Source organism: Myotis nattereri (genome assembly GCF_964212035.1).
Source record: "Myotis nattereri genome assembly, chromosome: 3".
In the NCBI taxonomy this organism is placed as follows: domain Eukaryota; kingdom Metazoa; phylum Chordata; class Mammalia; order Chiroptera; family Vespertilionidae; genus Myotis; species Myotis nattereri.
Genome location: NC_138077.1, coordinates 187,200,499 through 187,214,555, shown reverse-complemented (window position 1 = coordinate 187,214,555; position 14,057 = coordinate 187,200,499). Strand labels below are relative to the sequence as shown.

At 47.1% G+C, this 14,057-nt stretch overlaps 1 protein-coding gene across 1 annotated transcript; it reads left to right on the top strand.

Annotated features, from left to right (window-relative positions):
• Positions 1 to 364: 364 nt before the first annotated feature.
• On the top strand, positions 365 to 6,727 carry LOC308516835 (L-amino acid oxidase-like; the record flags this gene model as incomplete). The annotated part of the gene is given in 8 exon segments (XM_081087963.1): positions 365 to 395; positions 2,009 to 2,223; positions 2,901 to 3,013; positions 4,260 to 4,461; positions 4,964 to 5,026; positions 5,242 to 5,375; positions 5,906 to 6,690; positions 6,693 to 6,727. Coding segments are annotated over 8 exon segments (1,578 nt in total).
• Positions 6,728 to 14,057: the final 7,330 nt, after the last annotated feature.

Sequence of the window (14,057 nt, the reverse complement as noted above, 5' to 3'; positions counted from 1 at the left end):
GGCATTTTCAAATCATGCGAGGACTTGGTCCTCTATGACCCCTCCCACACATCTTTTCTGAGAAAAAAAAATGAGGTTCCTCCTGCACATTGGCACTCAGGTGCGGTGCCGGGGTCTGGGCTGGGAGAAGTGGTTTCTCTGGGAAGGGAGACAGGCCTGGTGGAAGGTGGGGATGCAGAAGATGAGGCTGGGAATGGGACTGAGTCACTGTGGACATCTCACCTGACAGCCCAGGCCTTGAGGGCATGCTTCTTTCTGTGCTTGGCACAGCCAATAGTGCCCTGGGCAGGCTGGTGGGATAGGCCAGCTACTGCCAGGGTGAAGCTGGCTGCTCATAAAGAGGGAGAGCCGCCCAGGGCCCATCATGAGCTGCAAATCCATGGCCAAGATGAGGGGTAAGTGGAGTCCTTTCTCTACGTCTGAGAGAGGCACCAGCGGAAGGAGGGATTGAACTCTGAAACAGGGACAAGAGCTATATCCAGAGGTGGGATGGTCTGAGGGAGTTGAGATGGATCCAAAGGGGCGTCTGGATATAGGGTCATGCAAGGGGAAGGAGGATGGGGACTGAGATGCGACAGGAACTAGACTAGGGGCTATGGGGAGGTTCGCGTATTGAAAGTGAGTCAAGAGAATGGATATAGGAATGAGTCTGGGGGCTGGGCCCATTCAAGAGAAAGGGCATGGGGTCTGAGAGAGGAATGTGGCAGCCCAGGGAGATGGAAAAATGTGTCAGGGGTGGAGAACGGATTAATGAGGCCGAAGTAGGCCTGGGGGAGGGAAAGAGGGCGAGGCTGAGGCATGGGTACCCTCCCCACTTTTCTGAGGAGCCACCCCTGCAGGAGGCTCTCTTGGCATTGGGAAGGGCCTGCACTGGGAACAGCTGGGTGGCCTGCCTCTTCTCAAGGGCAGGCCCTGGAGATCCCTTTTCTCTTGTGAACCTCGGTGGTCCCCCCTGTACAAAGACTAGACCAAGCATTCTCACCTGCCCCAATCCCACAAGTGCAAGGGGCACAACGTGCCCCAGCTCCTGGCTTTCCCTTTAAGAACAGGCAACAGGATGTATTGCACGTTCTATACCAACACTGGTTTCAATCTCGGCTGCACGTTAGAAACCCGGAAGGCTTTGGAAAAAACACTGTGAGGCTGGGGAAGAGGGACAGGACTGCCAAGGTCCCCGGGGCTAGTGATGTCACTGAGAACCTGATCACAATTCCTCCACTCCCTTCCCTGGAGAGATGTGCTTCACACACTCACGTACACACACACACACACACACACACACACACACACACACCATCCTCTCACAAATGTACATATTCCCAAAGGACACAGATACCTTCAGGCCCCAGCCCCCACCCCCCACCCCCCACCTAGCCTCACACTCAAATGCACACACAGAATTAAATACAAGAACACAAGCAACCATATTCTCTCTCCAACTCAAGCAAATGATCTCTTCCAAACCCAGGCTAACACACACCCAACACACCCAGGCTTATACACACACACTACATCCCATCTCGCTGTCCCATACAGATTCATGCACACATTTGCTCGGGTAACACCCTGTCCCACAAACACATCCCCTCACATAAAATCACAGACAATGCACAGTCTGTGCACAATACAGTGCAACAATCACCAACTCACAGTCACAGCAACTTGTATCACAGACAAGCTCACACACAGGCACACTCGCCATCAGAAGCAGGCCTATTTACAGTCAAATACAAATCTGCATACATTGCATGATTTCCAATCACATGCAAACACATGAGCTTGCAGTCCACAATTACAATCACACAACTAACACGAGCATGGTTCGCACATCCATTCGTACCCACACAACACAATCACCCCACCAGAGACAATCACAAACATAAGTGTTTACAACCACACATTCAACAGACTCTGCCTGACCTTACCATCCCCGCGCGTTCACACAGCCAAGCTCATCCTGGGGCAGGTGGCCCCAGAAAAACAGCCCCCACTCCTTTCTCTGCCCCAGGAATGCTGGTCTTGGGGCTCCTGTTGGCTATTCCCAGCTGCCTTGGCCACCATGAGGACCTGGCCAAGTGCTTCCAGGACCCTGAGTACGAGTCCATCGTTGTCACAGCCCAGGAGGGCCTCCACACGGCCCCACTGCCCCGGCGCGTGGTGGTGGTGGGAGCTGGCATGTCCGGCCTGGTGGCAGCCAAGGCCCTGCAGGACGCTGGCCACCAGGTGAGCCGGCTTTGGAGGGGCCTCAGCCCTTTGCCTCTGGGTTTGCTTGCTTGGGTGGGAAAAGATCAAGAATACAATTGCACGCCGATACCGGTTTGGCTCAGTGGATAGAGCGTCGGCCTGCGGACTGAAGGGTCCCGGGTTCGATTCCGGTCAAGGGCATGTACCTGGGTTACGGGCACATCCCCAGTAGGAGATGTGCAGGAGGCAGCTGATCGATGTTTCTCTCTCATCGATGTTTCTAACTCTCTATCTCTCTCCCTTCCTCTCTGTAAAAAATCAATAAAATATATTTAAAAAAAAAAAAAAAAGAATACAATTGCACGTAACCACTGGATCTCTTAGCCCTTAGTCATTGTTTCTCAAAACTCCCCTGAGAGTCGGCCTTAACTGCCACCTGTGTTCTCCTGGAAACAAAAGTAGAGAAGGGGTTTGCTAACAGGTAAAGACCAAGAGGCACGCTGTCCCCTGCCACGCGGAACTCTTCTGCCTCACTCACATACTGAGGACCCTCCCGGGGGGCTCCGTATCCCCACGGTTTGGTTATCCTGCACATTCGGGGACCTAGCGCTGGGGATCCAGATTAGAGCCTGTGCCTGGTGACTGGGCGGGGGGAGTACAGGGTGGAGAAGGGGGAGCCTGGCCCTGGGAATGACAGCAGCTTCTTGGGACCCCAGGTTTCCGTCTTGGAAGCCAGCAACCGCATTGGGGGTCGAGTGGTCACAATCAGGAACAAGGAGGAGGGCTGGTACCATGAACTGGGGCCCATGCGAATCCCTAAGTCCCACAGGTAAGTCCTGGGAAAGGTTTGGAGGGAGGACAAGTAGGGGTGATTGGGAGGAGGTAGTGTAGGTCCTGCTGCCATTGAGTTAGAGCCCCTTCAGATTCACTGTCCCGTCGGATTGGATCCTGCAAGTCGGGACTAACACTGGTCTCCCACTTGACAGAGACCAATCCATATCCTCAGAGCTCAGGCTCACAGAGAAAGTGGAAGATCCTAAACTAATAATGATAATAATGACCATTAACTCATCAAATTGTATACTTTAAATATAGGCATCTTCTTACATGTCAGTTATACTGCAGTGAGCTATCAAATGATAACAGCTGCCAGTTGTCGAATGCTTACTATGTGCATTATTTCATTATTGCAATTTGATACTCTTATGTTTCCCACTGACAAGTCAAGAAACTGGGCTCAGAGATATTAAGTAATTCACCCAAGACTCTCCCAGGAGAAAATGACAACGCTCCTCAAAAGCAGGGGCATGCCTGGCACAAAAGAAGATGCTTGACTTCAAAACCCTAATCCTAACCCTAAAACTGTACCCAGCTCCTGGAAAAGAACCTGCCCCTGGTCCTGAGGCTTCCAAGACAAAAAGACCCCTCAGCTGGTGTCCCATATACCTCTAAAAATATGACTTATTTTTTAAAATATGTTTTTATTGATTTTAGAAAGAAAGGAAGGGATAGAGAGATGGAAACATTGGTCAGCTGCCTCCTGCACCCCCTACTGGGGATCAAGCCCCAAACCCCTGGCACATGCTCTGCCTGACTGGAAATCAAAACGTGAGGCTGGGAAAAATATGACTTCTTTTTAAAATATAAACGGAACCTGAGATTTCCCTCAAAACACCACCAAAAACTAAAACAAAACCCAAGTGAATTAGCCCAAACTAGAAGTCTTTAGCTATGGCCTCGAGCTTACCTAGGAATGGAAAGTGGAATTTCAAATACTGTCTGAAACAACAGGCCTCTGGTTCTATATTTGAACCCTGTACACTGGTATTTCCTAAAGGGCCTTCATTCTGTGATGGATGAACTCCCTACTCCCCACCTCCCTCAGGGCAAAAACAGAAGGAAATGAACTAATGCCACAGCAAGGAGACACAGGGGTAGAGATGAGGAAGGAGTTAGTCTGAGTTCCCTGGGCACATAAAGAAACTAGTTTTCCCGGAAATGGCTCCTATTGTGCGGCCAGCAGGAATGCGGTGCCATTGGGATGGGTGTCATGCTGACGTCTGTACTTTCTCCAGGCTGGTTCACACCTATGTCAAGAAGCTGGGCCTGAGGCTGAACACATTCATCCATTACAATGACAATGCCTGGTGCCTCATCAATGGACAACGCTACCGCATGAGAGAGGTCAAGGCCAACCCAGAGATCCTGGGCTACTCCATGAACCCCACGGAGAAGGGCAGGGATGCTGAGAATCTCTCCCACCAGTCCACTGCCAACGTGCCTCCTGCCTCACCCCTCCCAGGGGTGGGAAAGAGCAGGGTCTGGCCTGAAATCACCACGCAAGTGAGTGGATGGACCCAGTCACCTGACTCTTATCCAATACACGCCTGATGGGTCTGCCTTCCCTCTAACACCCCCTAAGAGTACTACCACCCAACCCTGGTACCCAACCCCATATCCTCTGTCCCTGGGTGGCCCATGGAATTGCTTGATCAGTGGCAATGGAAGGAAAGGGAACCTGTGGTATTGAATCAACCGTGCTAGGTCGCAGTGAATGTCTTGACCTTAAACTTTAGTCTCCACATATCTTTAAACGAAGGGGAGACTTTAGGAGAAAGAGAAGCATTTAGGAGCTCCTGGAAGTGTCTTCCTTGGGTCCTTCCCTCCCCCACCGTTTTGTCTCCTCCCTCTTCAAAGAGACATCCTGAGAGCCCAGGAATACTGCTTCTGGACAATTAGCTTTAACCTAAAGCTGCTTCCCCTTCCTGCCCTTTTGCAGATCAATCAAAGTCTGAAAAATTTCAACTGCAGCCACCTGATGTCCTCTTCTAACTCCACCAAGGTGAGTGAGACAAAGGTAGAGACAAAGGAGGCAAAGGAGGGATGGGGTGCTCAGCGTAGCTGCCGGAGGTTGTCCCCTGCCTACCAGGACCTCTCTTCCCACTGCCATGCCTTTGCCTCCCTGGAGTCCAGGCCCACCCCTGGCCTGACCTGGGCCCTACTAAAGCCCCTTCCTATACACTGGGCCCTCCATCTGGCATTTCTACCTCCCCACAGGCTTACCTGGTGAAAGAAGGGATGCTGAACCCGGGAGCAGCCAGGATGATCGGGGATATGATGAATGAGGATGTTGAATTCAAGTCATTCCTAGAGTCCGGGAAATCTGACATCATCTTCTCCAAAAGTGATGAGTAAGACTGATCTAAATCAGAACTCAAATCTGCCCCCTCCTCCAATCAGAGCAGAGAAAGGGAACTTGGATTATTGAGCAGTTACTATGTGCCAGGCACTGCCCTAAGCACTTCCCAAGCATTATGGCATTTAATCTTATGTTCACCTAGAAGGTAGGTACCATTATTCAGAGCCAGTGAGGCTTCTGCGACCCAACGAAATTATGAAACAGCCAAGTTGGCACAACTGGGCCAAGGGCTGGAGCCTGAATCCAAACCCAGGTCTGTAGGATTCCTCCTGAGATGCAGAATTGCATGGTGGCTGAACCCAGGGCCTGTCATCGTGGGAAACACCCTTTTCTCTGGGTGTCAGTGTTCCAAACTAGAAAATTTAAGGCTAATCCTTCCCTCGAAGAGACTGTTTAAGATGACGTATAAAGTATGTATACGAAGCTAGCTTCTTCCCCTTTCAGACCAGGATCCCTGCTGGAGACGGGGCGACCTGGCCTCACGCCTCCCACCCTCACCCTCCGCTCTCTTCACCTCCACAGCTTTACCGAGATCACAGGTGGCTTCGACCAGCTCCCCGAAGCCCTGAGTGCCAGCTTGAAGCCTGGCACCATCCATCTGGGCTCCAGGGTGGAGCTGGTAGTGAGGGATGGGCCTGAGGTCCACGTTTCCTACCGGGTGGGCAAGTCCAACTCTGCACTGCACAACCTCACAGCGGATTTTGTCATCATCTCCGCCTCCGCCCGCGCCACAAGCCTCATCACCTTTAGGCCGCCGCTCTCGCTAGACAAGGTGGACGCGCTGCGCTCCGTGCATTACGTCAGCGCTACCAAGGTGGTCCTGGCCTGTAAGGAGCCCTTCTGGGAGCGGGATGGCATCCACGGCGGGGTCTCCATCACCGACGGGCCGTCGCGCTACATCTACTACCCCAGCCACAGCCTTCCCAGCGGCAAGGGTGTCCTGCTGGCGTCCTACACGCTGGGCGACGATTCCCTCTTCTTCGCGTCCATGAAGCACGACCAGGTGGTGGCTATCGTCCTGGAGGACCTGGCGGCGGTGCACCAGGTGCCCAGGGAGGCGCTGCGGCACCTGTGCCCCTCCTCTGTGCTCAAGCACTGGTCTCTGGATCCCCTCGTCGGGGGCGCCTTCGCTGTGTTCACTCCCTACCCATCTAAGGACTATGTGCCGCGGCTCTCCCAGCCAGAGGGCCGCATCCACTTCGCTGGCGAGCACACCTGCCTGCCCCCTGGCTGGATCGACACTGCCATCCAGTCCGGCCTCCGCGTAGCCAGGAACATCCAGGCTGCCGTGGACCAGGAGGCCAGAGGAGGCAGGCCTTTGCCAACACCCAGAACAGTTTCTGACGTGGAAAGAAGGCCCTGAGGGAACCTGGCAGGTGGGAGTGCGAGGCGGGGGCTCAGGAGACAGGTCATCATTAGTCTGCCTGGCCCTCAAGCAGCCCCCAAAATGGCAGATAATGAGCCCAGCTGGCGAGTCCGCAAGAAAATCATCCCTTTTTCTGCATCTCTCCCCTACCCGCCCTTGAGGAGAAACAGCAGAGTCAGGGTGCTGTAGACCCCCTCACGAGAGGGGGTAAAAATGAGACCACCCCCCCCCCAGTGGATGCCTGAAACCACAGCCAGTACCAAACCCTCTCTGTGCTGTGTCTTTTCCTATACATATATACTGTAAGTTTAATCTATAAATAGGCACAGTAAGAGATTAACAAAAATAACTAAAAATAAAATAGAACCATTATGACAATGGACTGTAAAAAAGTGATGTGAGTGTGGTCTCTATCCGTTCATATCTTCCACCCACACATGAATGCCTTTTCCATCTCACCCAAGCACTCACCACACACCGTGCCCAAACCGTTACAGTGTGAGGTGTGACAGTAAACCTAGAACAAATTTATTTTTCCTTCTATGCAATGTTATGTCCTTACCACAGATCTTAGCATATGACTTCTTGTCTGTCTTTATTAAGTCAAGAACTTCCACCTTTTCACTTAAAGGAAGCACTTGATGCCTTCTTGAATTGCCAGCATTGCTTTGGGGGCTATTATTAAGTGAAATGAGGGTGACTTGAACACAAGCACTGTGATACCATGACAGTCGACCTGATAATCCAGGTGGCTACTGAGTGATTAAAGGGCCGGTAGGGTAGACAAGGTGGATACACCGAACAAAGGGATGATTCAGGGGTCAGATGGGACAGAGCAGGACGGAGCCAGATTTCATCACGCTACTCTGAATGGCACCCAATTGAAAAACTTATGGATTGTTTGTTTCCGGAAGTTCCCATTTAATATTTCTTTATCATGGTCGACCACAGGTAACCGGAACCGTGGAAAGTGAAACCCTGGATAAGGGGGAAGGAGGAGAGACTACTGTATATGGAGGGACAAGGAAACAATCAAGGTTGGAGAATGCTAGAATCAGCCCTTTGCTCGGAGAAAATTATCTCCTTCTGTGTAGTAGAAACAAGCAAATGAGAAAGGATTCACACACTCTACTTTCTGTCATCTACAACTAGAAGCTCCTAAAGGGACAAATCCAAGCCATAGCAACGGGAAACCACATAATGGCCACACATACTCACAGCGCACACAAATCTTTGCATGCCTGAGCCAGGGACCTCACATCTTGGCCCAACATGGGGTCTAGGTGGCAAGATTGAGTTCTTTTCTACTCTTTTTGAGCCTGCCAGAGCAGAACCTTGACTTCCCAATGATGCTCTTGGCCCTTGGACTTTCCCTCCACCTCCCCATCACCAATCAGAACCCACCTCTCCACCTCTGCTTGTGCAGTCCACACATCCCCCTGGGAGGATCCAAGCTCATCCTACATGCTCCCTCCCCACTCGGCTCCTCTCTAAAACCTGTCCGTCCTTCCAGGCCCAACCTAAGCTACTCCCCCTCCTCAAGTCCTCCCTTAGTAGCCACATCCAAATCCCAGGGATTTCTCTCTTTGAACCCTGACCCTTCTTCCCTAGAGTTCCAAACATTTGGACTGTGGATCTTCTTGTGCTGTTATATAATTCCTTCTTGATGGAGCATTATCTGTCCAACTACACTAAGAGCCCCCAGGAGCTGGAATCATATCTTGTGTGCCTTTTTGCATTTTCCCTAAGTGTATTTGATTCCCTTTAACCTGTCAATTAATTTTTATTATGCATTTATGATGTGTCAGGCATGAGCCTTATTATCCAATTGAATCAAAACTCCACTCTGACCTATGTCTAAAACAAACAAACAAGCAAACAAACAAGACAGCTCAGCCATCATGGCTCAGTGGTTGAACATCAACCTAGGAACTCAGGAGATCATGGTTGGATTCCCTGTCAGGACACATGCCCTGGTTGCAGGCTCAATCCCTAGTAGGGGGTGTGCAGGAGGCAGTTGATGATTCTCTCTCCTCATTGATGTTTCTATCTCTCTCTCCCTCTCCCTTCCTCTCTGAAATCAATAAAAATATATATTTTAAAAAATGTGTATGGCAAGTAGACTGCACTACTTTCCAGACACATTTCTGAGCCTTTTACACATATACATACATACAGATGTCTCACCATAACCCTATGAGGTAGGTACTATTTGCCCCTCATCTTACTGGTAATGAAAATGAAGTACGGAGAGGTTATTTTCCCAATGCCACATATCATGAACACAGTGGAGTTATAGTTAATCACACAAAATCCAATTCAAGTTGGATATTATAGACCTAAATGTGAAAGTTTTTTAAAAATAAAACTATTAGAGCTTTCTGACGGTGATGTCAGAAAATCCAGACCTTTCTCCTCCCACCTAAAAACACAACAGATTGACTGGTTATAGTGATGTGGGAGCTTTAGAAACCAGTTGAGGGGCTGCAACAACCAAGCAAATGCCCAATTAAGAAAAAGCAGATCTATGCCCTGGCCGGGTGGCTGGGTTGTTTAGAGCATCATCCCGACACCAAGATGGTTTCTGGTTCAATTTCCCGGCAGAGCACACACCCAGGTTGCAGGTTTGATTCTCAGGCAGGGCGTCCCATGAGGCAGCTGATTAATGTCTCTCTCTCTCTCTCTCTCTCTCTCTCTCTCTCTCTCTCTCTCCAATAAAGCATATCCTTGGGTGATGATTTTTATAAAAAAAGAAAAACTAAAAGCAGTAGGCAGTCTCATGGTGTTTTTGCACACCCCAGCGGACCGTTCCCAAGCCCAGTAAATTAGGAGGAAGTCACCCAATTCTTAGTTTCTTCTCTGGAAAAGAATGGAATTTGTTTGCAATGTGTAGGCATGACTGGGGGCTGCCCAAGGGACTGATTTCTGTTCCATCTGACTCAGACAAGAACAGTGGCGTCGTTTGGAGGCTGCTGTGAGCAGTGGCACATGCCATGGCATCTGAAAACTGCAGAGGAACTGCAGGCCCCGGGGTGCTTGGAGGCAAGAGATGATAGGCAAAGGGGTGCAACAGAACCTCTAAGGCCCTGAGAAGAAGCAGAGGCGAGACCCGTAGGGAAATTAAGACATTTAAAAGCAGCTGTGTATACACATGAAAAGCCCACCGCTAACATCATACTCAATGACATATTTAAAGCTTTTCCTTTAAGATCAGGGACAAGACAATGCCCCCTTCACCACTCTATTCAACATAGTACTGGAAGTCCTAGCCCGACAATCAGGCACAAAAGATAAATAAAGGCATCCAAATTGAGAAGGAAGAAGTTAATTATCTCTGTTCACAGACAACATGATCTAATATGTAGAAAAATCCTAAAGATTCCGCAAAACAGTGATTAGAAGTAATAAATAAATTCAGAAAAATTGCAAAATACAAAAATCAATTGTCTTTCTATACACTTAATAATGAACAATTCAAAAAGGAAATTAAGAAAAAATCCATTTACAATAATATCAATACATATATATTTAGGAATAAACTTAACCATGTGTTAAAAGAGTTGTACACTAAAGACTACAAAATATTATTGAAAGAAATTTTAAAAAGACCCCAATTCATGAAAAGCATCCCATGTCCATGGATTAAAAGACATAATATTGTTAAAATTTTGTCAATACTATTGTCAATACTAAAGCAGTCTACAGAGTTGGTATAATACCTATCAAACTCCTAATAATCTCTTTTGAAAAAATAGAAAAATTTATATATACCAAATTTAGATAGAATTTGAAGGGATCCTGAATAGTGAGAACAATAATTTTTTTAAAAAGTCAAAGCTCTTATAATTCCTGATTTTAAAACTTCCTACAAAACTACAGTAATCAAAGCAGTATGGTAGAAGCATAAGAGTAGGCATATATTCCAATAGAATAGAATAGCCCAGAAATACACCTCATACATATATAGTCAAATGATTTTCAACAAGAGTACCAAGGCCATTCAGTGGGAAAAGTCTTTCAATAAATGATGTTGGAGATTTCGACACAGTTCTCTCAGAAACTGATTCAAAAAGCAGATCGAAAAATTCAGAAAGTATATGAAAGATTTAAAAAGGATAATAACAAAAATGAGACATACATAGACATTGCCTCCCCCAAACTGCAGAATACACATAATTTCCAAGCATCCAAGGAGGATTTGCAAAAACCAACCAATACCAATACAAAACCATAAAGCAAGTGCCAAATTTCAAAGGGTTAAAATCACATGGAGTATTTTCTCTTACCACAATACAGTTAATCCACACATCAATGTTTTAAAATATAACTAGAACAAATTAAATGGAGCAATATTCTGTATTCATACATAGGAAGACTCAATATTGTCAACATGTCGATTCTTCCAAACTTGATCTGTCGATTCAAGGCAATCCCAATAAAAATCCCAGCAAGTTATTTTGTGGATATCAACAAACTGATACTAAAGTTTATACGGAGCAGCAAAAGACCCAGAATAGTCACCACGATACTGAAAACCCCCCCACAAAGTTTGAAGACTGACAGTACCCAACTTTAAGACTTACTATAAAACACAGTAATCAAGACAGTGTGGTATTGGTGAGAGAATAGACAAGTAGATCAATAGAACATAGTAGAGAACCCCAAAATAGTCCCACGTAAATATAGTCAACTGATCTTTGACAAAGGAACAAAGGCAATACCATTGTACTGCAAAGATAGTCTTTGCAACAAATGGTGCTGAAACAAAAAACCCTGCACATCCCCACATTAAAAAAATTTAGACACAGACCTTACTCATTTCACAAAAATTAACTAAAAATGGATCACAGAACTATAAAACCCCTAGATAATAACACACGAGAAAATTTAGATGGCCTTGGGTATGTATTCAACTTTTTAGATCCAACACCAAAGACACAATCTGATAAGCTGGACTTCATAAAAATTAAAAACTTCTGCCCTGCAAACGACAATGTCAAGAATGGGAAGACAAGCCACACACTGGGAGAAAATACTTGCAAAAGACACATCTGATAAAGGATTATTATCCAAAATATACAAAGAACTGTTAAAATTCAACATTAAGAAAACAAACAAATAGCAATAATAATCAAATCAAATATTATGGCGGAAATTAAAAAATACAGAAACCGTGGGATCAGCTGTCTTCTTCTGAGTACACTGGAGAACCTGGTTTTTTAAAAAAGTGTGACAAGCTTAGAACTCTAAATTCTCAGCTGAACAAATGGGTAGGAAGTTAGAAAACACAACTGCCCAGAGGAAATCCCTTATTTTGTGTAGCACAGAGTCTGGATTCCTGAAAACCAAACTCGAAGCCTGTTCCCGTGGTTAACCAAATTACATACAAATTGAATTCATACCCTGGCTTATCATATAATTAAAGTTACAGAGTTGATAAAGACTTGGAATTTGAGAATTGTGATAGAAATTTGAGAATTGTAAACATGTACAAGAGGGTTTATGAAATAAACCCCTCAAAAATTAAGATATCTACTACCTTAGTAAAATTTCTTCCTTCCATTAGTCTCTAACACATTAAAATATCCCCTCTAAGGTGCACATTGGCACATCCCCTCCAAGTAAAAGGTAGTTGTTGCATCTGGCATCTCTGATCACAGTGAAAGAAGCACATCTTTGGGTTTTGGAGGCAAAATACATCGGAGGCGCTGTCTTTCTCAGTAGCTGCTATTTACTGAGCAAGGCATAAGGCCGCCACAGGGGGGCAGTCGGGGGCCTTGGAAACGTCCTTGGCTTCAAACTGATATGGATGACCTTGAGTCAATTTTCTCATATACATATAAAGATAATCAAAAAACCTTCTTCATAAGATTATAGTAACTAGCCCTGGCTGGTGTGGCTCAGGTGGTTGAGTGCTGTCCTGTGCACGGAAAGGTCTCCGGTTCGATTCCCAGTAAGGGCACATACCAGCGATGTCCAGTTGTTCGATTCCTGGTCAGGAGCGTACGGGGAACCATGGATCGATGTTTCTCTCTCACATCGATGTTTCTTTCTGTCTCTCTCCTTCTCCCTTTCTCTCTCTCTCTCAAATCAATAAAAACATTTATTAAAAATATTATGCTGATTATAAAATGAGCTAGCATGTGATTAGGCTCTTTAAAGCACACGTCCTCAAATGTTGTCTGCATCACTTTGCGATTTGATGGCAGTCCAATGACAATATTTTCATCAGCCCAGAAAGCAGAACTTACTCCATTAGGATTGGCAACAATTTGTTTTCTATTGAGTTGTAGCATAGAGACAGAGTGCATATAAAACATTAATTCAGAGTTGTTGTAATAATAATAATAATAATAATGTCACACCCTTCCTCTAGAACTCGAGTCAGAAATCTAATACTGGCAAAGTGGCCACTTCCCCTGCACACGGACACCCAGGGGAGCCTGAGGTCTGCAAAGCGGCTACCTGCTGCTGTCTGTGGCTCTGCTTTGCACCCAGTAAACCACTGGGTGAGGGGTGCACTAACTCTCCCTGAGCTCCCAAACTCTGGAAGGATGCGTTAGGGTTATTCCGAGCTCCTCCCACTCCACTTCGGAGAGGCGGGTGCTGGCTCTCTTCCCTGTCGGGACAGGTCACATTTAGAACCCCAGAGGGCGTCCACTCCCCACAAATGGCGGTGCTTGGGAGCAAAGCCGCTAGACCTAAGGTGAAATGGGCACAGCCTCCCAGGCCTCCTCTTCTCCCTCCTCCTCCTCAGCTTGCACCGCCCATCAGAATGACACAGTGCAAAGGTCCATGGCTGTAGGGACAGAGAGACCTGTGCCTGACACCCAGTTTGACCACTTACTTCCTATGCCCGTGGCTAAGTGATCTCACCTCTCCACGCCACGGTCTGCTCATCTGGAAAAATAGGATACAAAAATAGCACCTACCTCATAGGATTTCTGGAGTAAGTGAGATGATGTGGGCAAGTTGCCATTGTCCAAATGTTAGGTATCCTTAGGCATCATAGCAGTTCATCTGATTTGGTTCTCACCTGAGTCCTGGCAGGCAGAGTAGGTAAACATGATTCTCATTTTTCAGATAAAGAAATTGAGGCTCAAAGGAGTTTAATGACCTACAGAATCTTGATGATGACAGTAGTTTCATTTTCCGTGCTTCTCCCGCAACCATTTTACAGTGATGGCCTCTCTTAAGGAACTTGCTTTTAACCCTTTTGGGATTCCGGGATTCTGAGGCCCAGAGAGGGCAAATATTTGACTGGAGGCTACATTGCACGCCAGTGGCCAATCCAGGACCCAGCGAGCC